The 21,727-nt window shown below is 35.9% G+C and overlaps 1 protein-coding gene across 1 annotated transcript in view; it reads right to left on the bottom strand.

Annotated features, from left to right (window-relative positions):
- PPP4R2 (protein phosphatase 4 regulatory subunit 2) overlaps positions 1-21,727 on the bottom strand; it is a 61,416-nt gene that overhangs the window by 13,140 nt on the left and 26,549 nt on the right. Inside the window, 1 exon segment of the mRNA XM_021007550.2 lies at positions 4,011-4,181. Coding sequence (XP_020863209.1) covers positions 4,011-4,181 — 171 coding nt within the window.

Raw genomic sequence — 21,727 nt, 5'->3', positions numbered from 1 at the left:
ATTTCAAGAATACTAGAAGTAGAGCAAAACAACTGGCCACAATACACCACACTAACCAACTAATTAATTTTTCCTAAAGGACTTTATAAAAATCAAATAAAATCAATTCTCACTTATCTATGCTAAAGGGGAAAATGCATAGTGTAAATAAATGGAATGTAAAGCAAACATTTTAGTTACTATTTACAATGGCTTCACTGTAAAAGCAATTAAAGAGAAAAACTGAATACAATTTCTACTCCTCTAGCTCCACCCCCTATCCAGTGACTAGGAAGAAGAGGTAAAGGGGGAGGAGGAAATAAGAAAGATCCTGAAACAGTTCCTGGACAGGATACAGAAATCAGGCTAAAGAAAGATCATTTTCCATCTACAGTAAAATTTTCCTCTTTCATACTAGCTAATAATATAATAATGAATACTAGCTAATAATGGTATTTTCTTTAAAAGTACAAAAATCAAATGTTTTTGTGCATGCTCCAAGATAATCAGGATTCCTATTCTCAAATATGCTTCCTATAAATATTGTATATTCCCTTCATCTTTTATTCAATAAATATTTACTGAGCACCTATAATGTACAAAGCATTTAGCTAGGTACTACAAGTAGGGCAGGTATCTACATGCCTTACTGGTAAAGACAAATGCCAAATCAACTGGTTACTACGGTATAATCAGGGTTCTTGAATCCCTATATAAAAAGAATTTTGGGGAAGAAAAAACATAATACAACAGTTACTTTTAACAAATTAGGGATCATTGACTTAGAGTTGGGAAGGACTTTGGAGAGCATCTAGTCCAACTCCATCATTTAACAAAGACGAGACTGTGGCCAAGGGAGGAGCAGTAACTGGCCCAAAGTGACCTGAATAAAGTGGCAAAGCCAACATTCAAACCCAGGATCTCTGACTCCAAATCAAGCACTCTTTCCACCACATCACACACACTGATTCTTGAGGCATGTAACTGCTTTAAAGTTTTAAAATAACAACCACAGTACAACAGGATACGGTACAGATTAATGGCTCTTTAGGGATGAACAGATTGCATAAATAGTATTGTTTCCCATAAAAGTATGTGGAGATGCTACATTATGACTGACACGGATACACTGCAAACAACTTAATTCTAAGAGCTAAAAAGAAGTTTCCCCAATAAGCAAATCAGAGTTAAGAATTGGTTTAAATTGAGGAAATGTCTTTTTTTTTTCTTTTTACAACTGCTATCAACGTGGTCTGAGTCCTAGCCATGCAGGAAGAACCTTACCCTTTCTATTAATCCAACAAGTATTAAGAGTTACTAGCATATCCCAAACAAAGAACAACTCTAGGGGCCACAAGAAATTAATAAAACTCCCTCAAAGTTCAGGGTTTCTTAAACTTGGGGTCCACAGATTCAGGGACTCTATGAAATAGGACGGGGGCAGGGGGAATGGCATGTTTACTTCAATATAAGTGATTTCCTTGGTACCTCTGTTATTTTATGTATTTAAAAATACTCGAAGAGAAGGGCCTCCACAGGCATCACCAGAAAGGTTAAGTACCCCTTGCTATATGGTCTGTTTTGGTTTTGCTGCTTTTTTTTTTTTAACTTGATCTCAAAAAAGATGATAGGAAAGAGCAAAAAGAGGAGAAAAACTAAGAAACAGGGAGAGGGAGAAGGAAAGGTGAGGGAGTATGTATTGGGGGAAAAGCCTTTTAAAAATTATCTTACCAAATTTTAAGAAATATTATCACTGTTACCTTCATTCCTTTTAATTTGCAGTTCTGGTGCTTCTACTTGACAGGTAACACAATGATGAGTGCCAAGTAAAACAATTCATTTAAAGAATTCAAAAATCTTTATTATATCCTAATATTCTACTCTTGTCTTGTCTGCTTACTTCCTTCATTAAGAATAGCAACCAGGGCAGCTAGGTGGTGCAGTGGATAGAGCACCAGCCCTGGAGTCAGGAGAACCTGCGTTCAAATCCAGCCTCAGACACACGTAAAACTTACCAGCTGTGTGACTCTGGGCAAGTCACTTAACCCAAATTGCCTCATTAAAAAAACAAAAAGAAAAGAAAAACAACCATTAGTTTCTGGAGTATGGATAACACTGTCACTTTCCTTATCAAAATTTTAAAGGTGTCCATCAATTAATTTTGAAACAAAAGCCAAACTTTAGGTTAAAAAAAATACTGTTCTGTAACACAAATTCACTTATATGTGAAAACAAATAAAAAATATACATCTACACCAAAAAAAGTATACCTCATTAGCAAAGGGAGGGGAAACTTTTTAAAAATAACGAGGCAGCTAGGTGGCACAGTGGATAGAGCACCAGCCCTGGAGTCAGAAGGACCTGAGTTCAAATCCAGCCTCAGACACATAATACTTCCTAACTGTGTGACTCTGAGCAAGTCACGTAACCCCAATAGCCTCACAACAACAACAACAAAAACCCAGAAATTAATGAATGGCTCATTTTTGAAGAGTACTGCAAAAACACAAGACTCACAAAAATACATCTCAAGGTGTAAGGTAACTAAACCCCGGGGATACTTTGATTTCAATAATGCATTAGATAAAAAAACTGGAATAATTAAATCCTCGACAAAAATCTTACTTAACATATCAAAGATAAAGACTTTGGTTCTACCTAGCTAAACAAAAACAGGAAAAATGTTATGTGGTTCGTAACTCTGAAATCAAATGAAAAGAGGCTATACAGAAGTCCAAAATATTTCAGAGCCTAGTTATATATGTCATTATTTTAATTAAAAGATAAATTGAGAAATTAAAAAGGTAAATATTCCTTTTTCCTCCATTATATCCCAGAATTTAACTAAATCCATCAATATTTCACTGTTTTGTGAATGTCAGTACAATTTCATAGCATATGCGCTGTGTACATGTATCTTGCAGATTTGCAATAGCATATAACGTCATAGTATTTAACAATAAAGTGCAAAATGAAATGTAAAACATTTCCTCTTATCTCAGCTTTTAAAAATCATAGTGATATAGTTTGGTGAACTTAAAGTTGAAATGCTATGAAATATAAACGCTCACATTTTTTACACGGGCAAATGTGAAGATCAGTGTTGTAGTCAAAGTTTCAACATTGTTTAATACCTAAAAACATTAAAAACATTTATGCTCCACCAACTGTCCTCACAGATGAAACCCTTTTCAATAACTACCAAGATTCGAATATAACTCCCATAACTCATCATAACTGATATTTTAAAGACATAAGGAACTACCTGTTTGTTACTGGTAAATCTAATTCTGTACAATTCAGATTCCTAAATATTTTTACTATTTCACAAATCCTTTAAAATTACTATTATAGGAAATTATTTAAAATTTCAATACCAAATAAGACGTCCATTTTTTAAAAATCAGCTTTATTTTAACAAAATATGGTTTCAGTGAAACTTTTCACAAAGAAGCAAATAATATATGTAATGTGCTTTTAAAAAAATGAAATTAAAATCTGTCACCTTCCAGAAAAGTTACTCTGGACAATTTTTAAACACAATAAAATTTATAATACTAACTTTGCTGTAGGGAACATATGTAGCTATTATTATTATTAGTAAGCTACAAGTTCTATACAAACTATAAAAACATTAGTTGTAGTACCATTTAAGAATAAAATCCTGTAAGTTAAATACAACTTGAATCCTTCTATTTATGCTGATGTTTCATTTTATAAAATCTAACTTCATAAAAAAGGTCATGATGTGTTTTGAGTAGAAAAACAAGGTAACTGCAAATATTTTAAAATTAAACTGTACATTAGCCAAAAACTATTTATAGGATAAGACCCAAAAAGATGTCATGAACATTTGCTTTTAATCAAATTCATACAGTTTGATGTTCATACGTGAAAACTGCTCCAGGGAGCAAAATCTAGAATTCTAAACGGCAAGGATGATAAAAAAAAAAATTAGACATAGCAAAACTTAATGAAACAAGTTAACATTTTATTATGAATTCAATGTTTAAAATAGTAAAAATGCATACCCATTGAATCCAGTGACAATTTTCAGAATTCTTTCCTTCATTTCATCAAAGGGAATATATTCAACATTAGGGTTAGGAGGACCTCTTGGTTCAGGAGCTGACGTTCTGAAATCATCCATTACTTTCTCCAATTTGAAAATAAAATAGCCTTTAAATTGGGACCACTGAATCCTACAAGTTTAAATTTAAAAAAAGAGACCAGTTAAAATACAGTTTTTTATAATTCTTTTACTAACTGCACGTTGCCAGCGATTCAACACAAATGCTGACGAAATGATAAAGATGTCTTCAAAAAACGAGTAAAATATAGCAATCCAGCCCAAACCAATCTGGCCAGACTGGACTATAACCTCTAGGCTCCCTCCCAACTCTGATATTCTGAAATTCTATTTGACTTGGTCAGATCAAATAAGGTTCATACTGATCTAAATAATTTTTAATACGTGTAACCTCACCAATACAAATGTTTAGCAGTACTAAGCACCAACAAAATTAACTAATTCAAAATACTAAATTTAGTTAATGTGTGGTAGAGAATTACGGTAAATTTTATAATCTACAAATTAACCCATAGGGCTCAATTCATCACTAAAACAAACATGTTTTGTTTCATTCAACAAATGTTTTTGAAAATACACGCATAAAACAAATTTTGGCAAACTCTATAAACTATGATGTCACTTACTTGCTGTCTTTACTACCCATGTAGCCTTACTTCATTTAACATATTTTTACTTAAAAAAATAAATAAAAGGAGTGTATCATGTAATATAAAACCTGAAAATGTACTGAATGCTAATCATTCTCCATTCAGCAACCTCACCCTACCATATCTCTCCTAATTCTGTACTATCTATCCTTCCCCCCAACCCCTGTTCCTCCCTTAACAACCCATGGCCTCCACTGACAGAGCCTTCTAATTCTGTGAAGGGAGACATTAAAGAACTCTGATAGTCCTTTCCTTGAACCAAAGATAAAATGATTAATAAAATGAAAATGTGCATAACAGATGTAAAAAAAAACCTTTTTTTTTTGTTTAAACAATTTTACTAAGCATCTGGAGGAAAGGAATAGAAACAAGATAGTTTGAGATTAAGCCTATATTTAGAATGACTTAATATAAACAAATCTTTCAGTCGCTTTCCAATCTATTACTCCACCCTTTTCTCATAAAGCACACTCACAGTGGCATCAAATATTCAATCTGCCTCTGTGTGGCCTTGGGCCACGTCACCTGACCTCACTGTGCCTCAGTTTTATCATCTGTAAAAGGAAGAGACCGGACTGGATGACCAAAAATGTCCTTTCCAAACCTAAAGCTATGACCTAAGCGCTCTTCCAGCTCTAAACATTTGTGATGCTGTGTGGATGTAATGCTGAAAGAAGAAATTTTGAGAACTATATTTCAATTAATTCTACTACTCTCAACTGTATAAATTCTAAGAAGTCACTTTCTCTATAGTAAACGAGGATGAAAATCAACCATCTGCTCCCAAATTTTTTACTTATCCTATTTTGAAGTCAAAAGGGCCAAAAAAAAAGAGTAATATAATAAAGTAGAAACAGCGCTGGATTTGGAGACCAAGGACATGATACAAAGCCCAATTCTTCTACATTATTCTGTGCATGCCATTTTGGCAAGTCACCAACCTCTCTGAGCCTAAACTGTCTTGCGTTGAAAATGAGGAATTTGGACAAGAATATCTCTAACATCCCTTGCAACTCTTAAGTCAATGAAACTATGAATTTCTGTAAGTAAATACTAAACATATTACAATTTCTGATTTCTTTTCAGTCGACTACAGATCCTTAATTTTAAGCAAACTTTGAATATGTCAAGCTTCAAAACTACTTTTTAAAAATAGGAATCTTGTAGTAAATCTCTTGTAAATGGCAGAAATCTTTTATAATATGAATCATTTGATATGTCTTATAAATTAGGACTTTTGTGTATAGATTTTTTTTCCATTATAAAACTATCAACCTTTGCATTAAACTATGGTTCCCCTCTTTCTAAAAAGTAACAAAAAGAAATATTTAGATAACTCTAAATATCTACTCAGACCTTTTATATGAAGATCTACTCACTTACCCTTGGTATTCTCACCAAGTATTAAGTAACCCATTACAAAGAGGGCATTTAAAACTAAAGCTCTTATGTGATAAATTCAATAAAAGAATGTGACTTTATGTATATGTACGTGTATACACACACACACACACACATATATATTTAACTATATCCATTACATACACACAGGCACACACACACACATAATGGACATGGGGCAGTGTGAAGTCAAGATCTAGAACAAACAAGGGATGGGGCAAGTAATTTAATCTCTCAGTACCCTAAGGAAATTTCAAAGATCTTTACTGGTGAAGGGGATATCCATACCTCAAGATCCCTGGCCTGAGGAGTTCCAAGCTCCAGGCCTTTCCCTTTGCTCTCTATCCCCAATTCCAAAGTATAATTAATTAGCTCAATGGACTGGAAAAGGCACCAAAGGTTGGTCTGAAGTCCCAACTCTCTCACTTGGCCTTCAGAGACTCCACTTCCTTATCCTACTTGGAGTTTCCTACACATTCCACTGGGGAGTTTGATAAGCCCAGAGCTAGAATGATCTTATCTCCCTCCTCAACTCTTAAGAACTGTTAGCACCTCCTCCTTCCTGATTCCCCAAGCAGTTAGTACAACTCCTTCCAAAAATCTGTTAGTCATTCTGCATTTATTTTATGTTTATTTGTGAATATGTTGTATCTCCTCATTAAAATGTAAGCTTCTTGAGGGAAGGATCTTTGTAGTTTATTTCTAGCCTCAGCACTTAGCAGTGCCAGGGAAAAAAGGCTCTTTAAAAAACTCTTATTGATTTATTTGCTAGAAGAGATAGCATTTATACCACAACCTACCTAAAGAGTTGTCAGAATCAAAAGAAATATTGCATGAAAATTTACTTCATGATCATAAAGCACTATATAAACGTCAGCAATGATAATTATGATCCAGTATCTTCTTTACATCACTGAACTGAAGATCTATAAAATTTAAATTACTATAAATGACTGCTGGTAGTTTCCCCCAACTAGTAGTTTTTTCTCCCCTTAGTAGTTCCCCTTTGTGTGTATCTTCGATGCCTTAACCGTACTGGCATGCTGCACCTAAGTCTCCTCTGGCAGGACACTCCTGTGGCTTTCAACATGAGAAAAGCAGAATGCCCTAATGTGCACTCTGACTGACCACCTTTCTTCCCATGAAGGAAAATTTTCTGCCCAAAGCTTCAATTCCTTTAAAAGACAGTATTCATCTCTGCCTATCTCAGAAAGAAGAAGGATGGATTCGTTGCCTTCCAATGTCCAGGGCAACAGAAAGCTATCCTGCCCTCTTTCCCTAAGGGAAAAGTATACTATTTATTTCCTAAAAGGTTGCATAATGCCTGATGGCCACTAACAGACCTTTGTACTTAACATTTGTGCCCCCTACTTCATACTCCTGACATTTTCATATATTTTTATTGCTTAACAAGGCTTTATGTCTGTGTGCATCAATTATCTTTTCACTTGGCAAATGTTTACCTATGCCTTTTCCTCATTTACTTGCATTCCACACCTGGATTTATGAAGCAAAGAAAGAAAAATCACTGGATTCTAAAGTGTAGTACCATTTCCTTAAATCCCTAAATCTACTACTCTCTATTCTTGAAGCTGGAAGAATAAACCAAAATCAAGCAAAGCTGCAGTAGTGATGCTCACATCTGATATTTAAAATTAGAAGAAATACAGGCAAAGATGCCTGACCTCGTTATTTGCTTGAAGAAAAACAATGTCGTCTATTCTCAACTTAAATAAGGTTGTGTATAAGCAGAGAGAAGGAAAAGTGTCCAGAATAGCAAGTGAGTGACAAGAAGATTTAAATTCAATAAATGTTTATTAATCATCTACTATATGGCAGAAACCATGCTAGATGTTAGGGATACAAAAGTCTTTTACCTCAAGGTGTTTACATTTTACTAGGGCAACAGAGATAACACTCACAAGGGTAAATAAATACAAGGTAATTTAAGCGAGTGAGAACATCAACAACCTTGTCTTCCTGGCAATGGAGTCCCTAGAACTGAAACTGGAAGGAAGATTTAAAACCCTAAAAGCCTGGGGCTGTGTGGAAGCAGGAAGTGTAGCTCTGAGTACTAGGCACAGCACACGTCAGCAGCAACGTATTGTGTGTGATAGGAAGTAATACAATGTTAAGGCTGGAAAGGCTGGTGGGGCAGGGCAGAGGAGAAGAGAGATGAGCTCAGAAGGCCTAGCAATCTCAATGACTCCAGTGTTATGGAAGACAAAAAGGTGGAAGATGGCCAAAATTAGTAACAGTTTTGAAAAGTTGTTGGATGAAAGGGAAAAAAAAGTTGTAGCTAAAATGTTTTCTAAATTAGAAATAAATACTTAAGGTGAAAATTAAGGTTAATAAAATTTTAACAATATAACTCATTGTAACCTCAACTTATTTTTCTGGTAACCTGTATATTTATACCAAAGAGAACTCTAAAACCTCAATTAACCAGAATATACAAACAAGGATGTTTTGTTTCTCTATTATCTAATTATCTAAACTTCTCTAATTATCTAAAAATTAACCAGAAATATCTTTATTTCAAATGTTATAATAGAAAACTTTCTAAAATCCATCAGTATATAAGCAATTCTGTACTTATGTATTCCTGATTTACCAATCTCTCTTACAAACCAACAGTAGACAAACAGTAGACACAAACTCTCCTCTTCTGCCCTACTACTGCTGACACTGAACAGATCCCTCTTCCCTTCTAGAAATCAAATTCTCTTAATACCAACCCCAAAGAGGCAGGTGGTATAGTTGGTAAAAAGCTAGCAATAAAGTCAAAAGACCTGGGGATTAAAGTCCCATCTCAGATACATTGATTGCATGATTTCCCCCAATGTCATTTAACCTCTTAGTGGTCTAGCAACTAAGACAATGAGTTACAGAGCAGGTGCAATTAGTAGATTAAGTTTCTTTCACCTTAGAGGGAGTTCTCTAAACCAGTAAAACTCTAGATCTACACTATCCACCCAAACACCTACCTCCCCCCATCACTACGCAGGACCCCCCCACCCATGGTTTCTCATAACTTTCACCTCTGCCTCAAAGACAGTGAATACTATTAAAATGATATCAATATCAGCTAGAATTAAGACCCTCTCCTGTCTAATTCTACTCTGTGATCAGCTTGTGTCAAATGAGATAACACATGTAAGAATTCTGCAAACCTTAAAGATGCTGTTATAATAATAATTATTATTAGAATACTTATATTTCAACACCCCCAATTCCTCCAGAGCTCTTCTCTGACGTTCTTCTTTACTCTGCCAGATACTATTTCTGCTCCTTCTACTAGATAGAACTTGTTCAGGCAAACGGGAAAGGAATGAAGGAAGGAAAAGATCAAGCAACCTGCTCTAACTCCTTGTGATGACTCATAACTGCCCAGAACTCTTATCCATGGTTTTCATTCCCAGAGCCCCATACTCTATTCTTACCCCCATATTCTATACCCTCTCTCCCTCTAGCTCTATACTGGATTTCCTATGACACCTTCATCATTCTTAATATTTCCTTTCTCACAGCCTAACCCAAAAGGGACTATACTACCTGTTCAGGAGAAGGACGTTCCCACTGTCAGTGAGACAAGAAACAGAGAGACAAGAGTTCTTGTTCCAGGGTGACCAGGTGATTAGAGGGGTAAGGAGGGAATGAAGGAAACCTGTAAGGAGAGTACATGACTTTGTAGTGAAGACCTGGACTGAAATCCAAGCAGTACTGGCATACTACTTCAGGCAGTAAGAACTAAAGTCACAACCTCTCAGGGTTTCAGTTTCTTCAATTTGTAAATCAAAGAGGTTGGGCTAGATGATCTCTCCAGTCCTAATAGAATTACTGACATCCAACCTTGGACCTCTAGAAGCATCTGTCCTTAGAAACAATCTTACGAATTAATAGTGTTTAGATTCTACTGTATTATGTTTCAGTTACATTATGGACAGTTTGTTTTTTAACTAACAGTAGGTGCTTTAGAACATTTACAATTGAGTGAATGAGTAAAACAAAGGCTTTTCTAAGACCTGCCCTATCACAAATCATTTCTTTGTAATCATATCTTCTTAGTTCCAACCTACTAGGAAGGAAGAGACTAGCTTTATCTTCCTACTTTAGTAACAGATATGCTACAATAAACTTAGAATTTAAGGGTTTTTTTTTTATCATACAGTAGTATCACATAATCATTATTTTGAAGACAGAACTCTAGAACTGAAAGTGACCTTGAGGATCACATGGCCCCATTTGCTTAATTTTACAGATGAGGAAACTGAAGTTTAGAAAAGTCAAGTGATTTGTTATGTCCATGAGTAGTTAGGAGCAGAGCTGGGACTAGGACCAGAACTTTAGGTCTCTCTCCAATCATGAATACTTAATGTACAGGATGCCAAATCACAGTTTAAGAAGTGCCTGCTATATGCCTAGCACTATCCTAAGCAAAAAAGCTTTAATATGGTACATATGACAACAAGGAGTTTATAATTTATTAAGGGAAAGTGAGAAAAACAAAATGAAACAATTAGAAACAGGACATTTTCATACAATACAAAGTTGTCAGAAGCATGTCTACAAGTGGCCTACTGAATATTTCAAGAATAACACAGGGCTTCAGATAGGTCTTTAAAAGTATAGGCAGGATATAGAAAGAGATATAAGAGCCATGGCATGAAAATAAACATGCACCCAGAAAGGGCAGTACGTATGGAGACTGAATAATAATTAGTACATAAAGTTATACTGGCAAATGGAGGGAATTAAGTATAGATACAGAGAAGGTGCTGCCAGAATGATATGTATCACAACCCTTCACATCTTTTCCTCTTGGGTTATTCTCTTACCCCTATTCTTCCATGAATTCTCCACAATATCCAATGTTCTGGAGACCGTCCTCTGGTTCTTTTAATAACTTAAGGATACCAAAATAATAATCAGATTGTTTACCTTCAATATGTAACTGCCCTCCCCGACTTTGTCAAACATATTTGGAGCTATAACACTTCTTTTGTGCACATCACTGGTAACATGATGCAGCCTGATGCCCAACATCATGTTTCCATTCCCTTTTGGCCACTTCTAATCCTGACTGTCCCAAGATCGTAGTGTTCCATAATTCGTAACTATATAAGAGCAAATGGAAAATACACATGTTTAAGAAATAGGCTAAGAAATAGATGGAGATGAATTTAAAAACTAAGCAGAACAGTTTGAACTTGATCTGGAAACAATATGAATGGAAGGAAGAGGGACTTAGGCAGAACTGCTAGGAAAGTACTTTAACAAATCTGCAGAAAAAGAAGAAAAGTACAGAATACAAATGGGAGCATGTGAAGAAAGAATTAATAGACTGGACAATGACTACCTACAAGGGAAGAAGGTGAAGCTTTAACAGGTGACAAAGCTATAGGTAGTCTGTAAAATGGGATGGTAGAGGTAGCTGATGAGTTTTACTTTGAAGCTGCTGAGTTTATGAGGATAAATTTCAAGTGGAGGAGTTCTGCAGCCCATTTAGAATACAGGCTGGGATCAGAGGCTAGAGACGAAGGTACAGATTTGAAGTTATCCACAAAGAGGATGGCACAAAAAGCCATAATAAAGCATTAGTTCTCCGACAGAGTAAGTACAGAAGGCATAGGAGATAGACTAAAGCATACACTACATTTGAATTTTGCCCTAGAAAATTTTTTTTATTCTGTTAAATAAATTCATGATACAGATTTTTTTGGTCACTTGCCTTCTTCATAAAAATAAACTGCAGAAAAATTCTAGTGGTTTAAGAAGGCTCTAATGGGTAGTGAAATTTAACATTGTGTTTTCTTCTGTACATTCAAATACGGATTATTTTGCTGATCAAATTCTGAAGAATTTCCATTCTTCACTTGTTTCTTTTTCAAACATCATCATCTACTAAAGCTCCTGATATGGAAGATCATCCTTAAATATCTATGAAAAACTATACAAACACTATGAGGATGCTTTAAAAAATCCTAATTAAAATGAGTCAACTTCCAGCAGAGAGTAACACTATTACTGCATGCCTCTCCAGGGCAGGGAGGTTGTAAAAATAAAACTGCTTACAGCATGAGGCAAAAGGTAAGTCAAGGAAATAAATATTTTTGTCCTAAGTAATAAAGTGCATGGACTGGCAAGCACATTGCCCTCTGCTGAAACCAGGTCTCTGAACTCAAAAGACCCCTTAAAAGTTAAGTGGAACTTCTCCAAACTCACTAGTGTTTCTTGATACTGTTGTAAAGTAAACAGCACTGCCAACAATATGAAGACACACCATGATGGATTAACTTACTGTCTTTAACATAAGTCCCAAAGACACAGCTTCAACTCCTAGTGTAGAAAAGTTTCTAAAATTAAACAGAACCAATGAAGAAGTTTATGTTTGACAAGTCACCTAACTTTTTAATGGTTCGGGTCTTGGCAATTATTCAAATCTTTTAGAAGTTAAATATTTAACAAAATCATATAAACATCAAGATTAATATTTTTGTCTGTCTGATGTTTGCCTTGTATGCCGATAATATTCACTATTAAATAACATGATTGATAAATCTATATAGTAGTAAAAATGTATCTAGACAATGTGGCATGTTCAGAATTCCAAAGACAAGAAGCACAAAGAATCACAATGGAGTTTCATCCCTTTAAGAAAATCAACTCTTCATAGTTCTTTAAAACTGAGTTTATGTGCACTCACATAAGTAATTTTACCAACAGCACCTAAAGTTGGGACATTTTAAATAAAATGTTTATGTACATAATTTCCAATTTTTCAAAAGAAGCAAATAAAGTGGCATAAGCCAGTTTTATGTAGTCTTTAGATTGGGGGTGGAGTAAGGGAAAATGACAAATGACAGTAAATGAGTAACATCCTTGATGGACATGATTAAACAAAAATACTGGTCACATGTGAAGATGCATAAGTACGGTAAGCACAGGCATATCATTCTTTAAACCAAACCTGATATCTGAAATTCTTAACTTACCCAAGTAGGTAAATGAGAAGCAAATTACTCAATTTGGAGAAGGTTTTTGTTTTACAAAAGGAAGTCATGACCAAAGGATTATTTTAGATCGTAAACTTTCCACGAGAGCATTTCAAGTGGCTAAATGTGCAATAATTTTATTTTAAATCTAAGTTTACAACTTACTAGCATAAAATCACATGATATGCACTTAATACTAATCAAATGTTATAAATGCCAAAATAAGCTACTCTTTCTACTGTTTTCCTCTACTAACGAAGAACAATCTAGGACACATAAACCTCCAGCTTTATACATCACTTACTTCCTAAGGGTGTTCTGAACACACCAAGTACCGAAGAACTTTAACTGAATCCACAATATGAATATAATATACATATTGATACACAATTGAGAGAAGTTTTATGTCTTAAGATGACTTCAGAAATCTGTTATAACTATCATATCTTTTCTATCACGTTCTAGAAAAAGGATATGAATGTCACCTTAGGTTGACACAAATCACCAGACTAAAATAATGAATTACGCCCTCTAAAGCCTTTCCTTAATCAAGGGCAATGATTAAGTGTTTAGGTTTCAAAAAAACTTTCCTGTTGGAAAGGAAGCTGTACAAAAAGCATGAACAGAAAGAAAGTCATGTGTCAGGACAGATAATCAAGAAAAGGAGTTATAAACAGAGATGTGTCACAACACAAATAATTAAGATTGTGCCCCATATTGTTTGAAAGAATTATTAACAATAAACTGACCAAAAAAAAAAAAGGCCGGGGGTAGGGGGGGAGCTGGGTTGGTGGCACAGTGGGTAAAGCTCTGGCCTTGGAGTCAAGAGGACCTGAATTCAAATCTGGCCTCAGACACTTGACACTTAATAACTGTGTGACCCTGCGCAAGTCACTTAACTCCCACTGCCTCACCAAGAAATTTTTAAAAATAAATTAGAAAAAAAAAAAGAATAAACTGACCAGATTACTAAGAATCACAAACACAAGTAACTTATGTTTCCACATTACTTTATACAGCACATTTTTCTTCAAGTGCTAACATTATTTTATAATTGTGTCACATAGCCCATAAGTCAAGTACTTATTTTTCATCCCTCTTGTCTAGAAATGGGGACAGCTAGGTCATTAAGTGGATAGAGTGTCAGCCCTGGAGTCAGGAAGACATATCTTCCCAAGTTCAAATCTTGTCTCTGACATTTACTAGCTGTGTAACCCTGGCCAAGTCACTTACCCCTGTTTGCCTCAGTTTCTTCATCTGTAAAATGAGCTAGAGAAAGAAATGGCAAACCACTGCAGTATCTTTGCCAAAAAAATCCCAAATGGGGTCACCAAGAGTCAAACACAAATGAACAAATGTCTAGAAATAAATCTGTTATATTAGTGAATAGATAAACTATGCTTTTCTACCACTCATTTTAATTCTTTATCATCCCATTCTCCACTCAATGACAACACTGTTAGGATAACTTTTTTAACTTTTCTTAAGGCGCCATGTTTCTACGTACCCATAAGTGGGTTCTTCTTCCAGGGCAAGACTTGCAAACAACTTTAAGAAGTTGTTTGAAATGCTGAAGGATCACACAGGCCCTGAGAATCATCAAAAAAAAGTGAAAAAAGGTCTTCAAATGTAAGGGGAAGGTGGGGGTGGGAAAAGACCTGTGATTTCACTGGTATCTGCCAATGAAGATAGGAAACCACTCTACAACTTACAGTTTAAGGAAAAGTGCCTGAGGCATTGAGAAATTAAGTGACTTTGCCTAGGTCCCACAGCTAATACCTGTCAGCAGAACCTGAATCAAGGTCAAGAAGACCCTGTCAAGAACCAAGGTCCAACTCTTCTTCCTATTCCCCTACTCCTCCCTTCCCTTTCTCCTTTGATGCCTCCCTTGCCCAGAATCCCCATGAGAGATACCTGACTGCTCCCATGGCTTGGATGAGATGGAAGCCAAAAACTCTGGTAAGATGGAAAAAGCACCACCAGAGAACAGCCTATTTGCCTTCTACCTCTAAAGATCCTCAGCACTGTCATCTGATCTGCTGATCAGTTTTAGGCCCCCTAGGCAACCCCCAGTATTTCTAGACTCTCCCACCCACCCTACAAATGACCTTTCTTTTATGTGTAGTTTCCCCCTATTAGTGTGAGGGAGACAATTCTCCTTGAGAGCAGGGATTAACTTAACTCTTCTATTTGTGTGCCTAGAGCTTAGCACATAATAAACTGAGGCACACCTTCTCATTTATATACACTACACTGCCTTCCATACATACTACTTTTAAAAAAAATCAAATGACCTTTGAGATTATAAGTTTAGTGCTTAATTTTAGTGCTAAAAAAGTTATAACAATACATACTCTAAAATTACATCAACATATGTTTAAAGAGAGTATAGACCAGTGTTTTCAAACTTTTAATTGATGGCAGAATCCTTTAGTTTAAACAAAACTGCCAGATGCTTTCTAATAAAACCCTCTAAAACTATTTTTCAAAATTAACAAACAATAGAAAATTCATTTTTTAAAAAAAACCTTGGCTTTTTCAGGATTCCTTGCAGCACAGTGTAGAGAAACACTCATCTAAAGTTTGGTTTTTTTTTTTAACTACTTTATGAGAGATTGCTAGGAATATATGAGTATATTTATAAAGTGTTAAGGACACTGGGTTAAAGTCTATGCCTACAGAACTCAGGTTCTGGTACAACTTGCACAAAGCTGCAGAGTTGAAACTACTAAACCAACAATATAACATAGTATCTTTGTCCCCTAAAGACAAGACCACTCTGGTTCAGAAAGGCTCATAACCAGACTGGTCTCAGAATAAAGAAATTCTGTCCCAAGAATTCATAATCATCTTCTAAGTAACGAAAGAGTTGCAATCTATATCAGAGGAAGTGATATTCATACACTAAGGAAAATACAGATCATTGAAATATTAAAGAAACAGCAACCTAAGTATCTAAATACTAATTATCCTGCCCAAGCCCAATTGCTACAACATGGCATAAATTCATTTCATCACAGCTTCAAGTACTATTTCTGAAGTCAAGAACAGAATGAAGTTTTTTTTTAAATAACATATTTAGTAATTTTAATACTTTAAAAGTAACTTGGTATTACAGATCTTAAATTATATTACAAACCAGTAATTCTCAAAATTACCTAATATTCTACAAAAAACAGAAAAGATCTTCCAAATAGAGTAGGACAAGTAAGACCGACAAACAAATGTGCTCTGCAGTATAGTGTGTCCACCAATCCTTTTTTTCCCCCTCTTTTTTTGGTGAGCCAATGGGGGTTAAGTGACTTGCCCAGGGTCACACAGCTACTAAGTGTCAAGTGTTTGGTCTGATATCGCATTTGAACTGAGGTCCTCCTGACTTCAGGCCCGGTGCTCTATTCACTTCACCACCTAATTGCCCCCCACCAATTCCAACTACATAAACTACTAGGAGGGTTAGGGTGAAGAGCAGAGGACTCACTCAACAATAACTAAGAAAACTGAAAGTCAGTTTAGCCAAAAATGTGTTTTAAGTAACATCTTTTATGTTACATGATAATTAATCAATTTTAAATGAATAATTTATCCAAAATAACACCATAAAAATTTCAATGACAATAGAATGAAATGAACATATACAACACAATTACAGATGGGGATGAATTAATGACAAAAAGATACACAAGACAAAATAAACACATACATGTAAGAAAGCTTCTGAACAAATAAAATCAATGCAGATGAAATCAGCAGATATGGATTAGAATATGGACCACAAAAAATAATACAAAAAAATAACTTTGATAAAAATTTGAATCCAGATATATAAGATTATGGGCATTTCCCCAAAATGATAAATAGAAAACAATTTAGAATTATACAATAAAAGTTACTAAATTGTTCACACTCTTTAACCTAGAACTCCCACTACAGGGTCTATATCTAAAGGACGTCACTGACAGCAAGAAAATATATTTATAGAAGCAATTATCTGTAACAACAAACAATTGGAAATAAAATAAAATGCACCTACCAACTACAGAAAGGTTAGAACATATGTAAAATGCTTTGTAAAGCTTAAAGCACTATATAAATGGATGTTGGTTACAACGGTATTAGTGGTGGTGGTAGTAGTAGTAGAATTATTCATGTAATGGACTATTATTATGCCATAAAAAATGACAGATATGAAGGAATCATGCATCCATCCATTCATTCAAAAGAGCCCATCACTACACGTGAAAAAAGAATATATCCTTGGTCTCAAGGAGCCTCCATTTCACTGGAGAGAAACAGATAGACATATTGGTGGGATCAGAGGAAATGGGCAACTGGAGGATTAGGATAACTCAACACTAATTCTAAAAGCTTGAACCTTCTACAAAGTGGTACATTCCAGGAATAGGAAAGAGCCCGTGCAAAAGGACAGAAATGAAAGACAGAATGTGTGTGTACATGGGGGGAAGGATGATGACACATGGGGACAATAAGTAGGCTACTTTACTTGGAAATGTTGGGTGCAGGAAGGAGAGTAAGAATAATATGCTTAAAAGCAATGCTTTAAATTGCACTACGACTTTTGGGACACCTGCTTCAGGAATAGAGCCAGAATGTAACAAAGCTTTAAATGTCCAAGAGAAGAGTTTGTATTTTATCCTAGAAGCTACAGGGAGATACTGGAGCTAAAAGAAAACCACTGATGATGACAGCAACAATGTTAACAAGGAGACACAATAAAACTAGTGCCATTTTTTAAAAAACCCTACTGCAGAAGACACTAGGTGCAGGGAAGATGAACAGTCTGTCTCCACTACAAGGAGGTTTTAACAGTAGGTTATAATACTAGAACATATACAAAGTACAAGCTGGTATGCAATGCAGGTGAAACATATTTTCACTCTCCACACGATCAGAGAAAGAATGTCTTCCTCAGGAGAAGAAACAATAAAGGACCCGAAGAGGCAAAAGGAAATTCTGACTCATGTGGGCAGGTGGAATAATGTTAGAAAAGGATTTTTTTTTAAATGAGGAACATGATGAATACAGAAAAACATAGAAAGATTCAGACTTATATGAACTAATGCAAAATGAAGTAAGCAGAGTCAGGAAAACAATAACAGACAATGACTACAACAATGTAAATGAAAACAAAACAAAAATAAAAAATTAATATCAGTAAATACAGAGCACAAACCTGACCCCAAAGAAGATAGATGAGAGGGCTATTCACCCCACTCCTTTGCAGGCAGAGGTGGAATACCCCAGAGGGGCAGAACCGTGCATATAACATAAGGGGTTTTTTTCCTATGTATGATCAGTTTTGCTGAAATGTTTTCTCTTCTTTCTTTAAAAAAAATTCTGTTATAAGAAAAGGATCAATGGGAGGGTTAGGAGTAAGAGAAAGAAAAGTCTAGGCAATAAGAAAACAGTAAAAATCTATTTTTTAAAAAAAGGAATCAAAGGACCACTGAACATTTGGAGCTTTGTAGTCGGTAAGAAAGGCTCTTCCTGCAAAAGAGGAAACAAACTTCTGGAGAAAGCAGGCTCCTGTGTTTCAAAGATGATAATGTGGATCCTTAGGTGACACTACTAAGAGGTCATCCAAAAAAGACCTGAGTAAGGATAAAAGTAGAAGCCATTGGCAAATTCCTACTGAGGCAGCTGTGACAATTAGGAGGCCTATTGTCTTCTAGGCCTTGTATCTAAGACAAAACAAACTGTCCCAAGAAGTGCCAAACTTGATAACTACTACACAATTGCGGCAATCAATGCTGGTTTAGCAAAGGGGCAAATATTTTTTTTTAATTTTTCAAAAAAGGATAGTGAATGGGATCTGCAAACTACAGTCCAGTGAATTTAACTTCTTTCACAACAAAATTTTAAAATTTATAATTAAAGGGTCCCCAAAGTTTTGTTCTGGTGCTTTATTACTAGAATACAAGCTCTGGTAGATTATACCATGCTGAAAAAGTTTCAAATAAGGTCCTGGCAAAAGACTGTCTTTGCTTTCTGAAGGCCATACTACAATGTTAACTTATGAAACAAAGAAAACATACAAAATGGCACTCAGCTGAGTTTTAAACTTCCACACGGACAATGTTAGGAGTAGGAGACAAGGAGGAAGGAGGTGTTCATCAGCTGCCTTCTCACCCTGGAACTTCCCTCAGCACTCTGGGCCTTCTCATTCTAGTATATTTTGGGCCCTTTCCTATGAATGAGTTCCTTCCAGGGGCCACCATTTTCAGGTCTAGTTCAGGTTGCCCATACTTCATTCCCCTCTCTGCAGTGCCTCCAACTCTCTAGATTTTGCTCCATCTGAGTACCTTCTCCACCACACTTTTCAGCTTCCTTTACAGTTTGTCTTTCCCCCATCAGAGAGTGCCCCTTGAGGGCAGGGACTGTCTTTTTGCTTATATTTGCATCCTGAGTGCTTAGCATAGTGCCGAACATAACTTGTGCTAAATACATTATTTGCTTGGACTAACAATTTTTCTGAAAATGTAATCTCACATATCTATATACATTTATTTAGATACTGGTATTCTATTTGTGAACAGGTGGATACATTACCAGAGGAAGTGATTCTCAACAATTCTGACATTCCTGACATAAACGCGACCAGGTCAGTTGCAACAAAAGGAAAGAATGACAGTTTATGGATCAACCATAGAGAAGCTAACAGAGAGTTAAAGAGTTTTATTTTGATTCCAAATGCAATGAGAAACATCATCTTATAGATCATTTTATATTGTAGTGTTCTTGCTAAGTATTTGCAAAAAGACCACAGTAAAAATTGCAGCTTATGTGCTAACATCTGTTGCAAAGCATAATTATGATAAAAAAAATTCAAAGAAGTCAATATGACCCCTCTCAACTAAAACAATACATACTTTGAGACTTGATAACTTTAATGCAAAGATGGGTCAGACATAAGGATGGTGAAAAATATGCTGGAAAATGACTCAAGAGTAAAGAATAAAAAAGGCTAAATTACACAGAAGCATCATACCTAGACACTTACTACTTTGAAAAAAGTACTGTAAAGTACTAGACATTTTGATCAGCAAATGTCACTGCACAGGAAGAATAAACAGTCACAGTAATTCAGGGACAAAATTTAGAAATAAAATCACAGTAATCCTCTAAGTCTATAAACAAATGCACCGAAACCAAGGGAGCAGAGCGAAAGCAGTGACTTGCTTGAGCTTTGCCCCAAACCCCTCCAAATACCTATAAAAATGGCTCTAAACAAATTCTAAAGCAGCAAAACCCACAAAAAGACAGAGTGAACCCAAATTTCCAGCCCAAGACATTCTGGATGACTGATTGGAAAGGTATATCGTGCCAGGTGGGGAAAGGAGTGCAGGCCACTGCGAACCTGGAGCAGGACTCAGAGGACTGCATCATAGGCAGCTGTGGCAGCTTCCAGACCTCTCAACCCACAAACACCAAAGACAACTTAGAAGGTCAGTGGGAAAAGTCTGTTTCTATGGTGAGAGAGGAGCTAGGTCAGAGCCAGTTCCAGAGTGCAGAGCACAAACACCAGGGTAGTGGACGTGTGCTGAGCTTCCGGCCCACAGACTGAGGGGAATCCAGTGGCTGATCAGAGAGGGATTGCAGGGATCTCTTTGCCAGTGCTGAGGCGGTAAGTAATCTTTTGCTTTGCCCCTGCTTGGATCTGGGTCACAGTTCGGGGGGGGGGGCAGTCCCGGGACGAGAAGGGGTGCTGGCGTGGTGGAGCTTATAGTGGCAGTGGAGAGAGGAAACCTTCCTCAGAGTTCCAGGACAGAAAGGAGTGTTTGTGGTCACTAACAGACCAGAGCACAGGCCAGGAAAGGAGTAAACACTTCGACCCTTATCATACTACCTTGCAAGAACTGAAAATTTACAGGTCCCTACAAGTATCTCTGAAAATAGCTATACAAACCCCCAAAGCTTGGTACAATACATTCTCCACATTGGAAGCAGACTCTTAACTTCACAAAGAGTTTAAAAACTCAAGTAATTGGCTGGGATCATGAGCAAGCAGTGCAAAAAGAGTCAGACTATATTATCTTACTTTGGTGACAAAGAAGATCAACACAAAACATACAACCAGAAGAAGACAACAAAGTCAAAGCTCCTACATACAAAGCCTCCAAGAAAAATATGAATCAGTCCCAGGCCTTGGAAGAGCTCAAAAGGGATTTTGAGAAGCAAGTAAGAGAAGTAGAGGAAAAACTGGGAAGAGAAGTGAGAGTGATGCAAGAAAATCATGAAAAACAAGTCAACAGCTCGCTAAAGGAAACCCAAAAAAATGCTGAAGAAAATAACACTTTAAAAAACAGCCTAACCCAAATGGCAAGAGGTCCAAAAAGCCAATGAGAAGAATGCCCTAAAAAGAAAAATTGGCCAAATGGAAAAGAAGTCCAAAAGATTACTGAAGAAAATAGGTCCTTAAAAATTAGAATAGAGCAATTGGAAGATAGTGACTTTATGAGAAATCAAGACACTGTAAAACAAACCCAAAAGAATGAAAAATTAGAAGACAATGTGAAATATCTCACTGGAAAAACAACTGACCTGGAAAATAGATCCAGGAGACAGAATTTAAAAATTATTGGACTATCTGAAAG

The sequence above is a fragment of the Phascolarctos cinereus genome, unplaced genomic scaffold, assembly GCF_003287225.1.
Source record: "Phascolarctos cinereus isolate Bilbo 61053 unplaced genomic scaffold, phaCin_HiC Scaffold_4;HRSCAF=312, whole genome shotgun sequence".
Taxonomy (NCBI): Eukaryota; Metazoa; Chordata; class Mammalia; order Diprotodontia; family Phascolarctidae; genus Phascolarctos; species Phascolarctos cinereus.
This window is presented reverse-complemented; position numbering and strand designations above follow the sequence as displayed.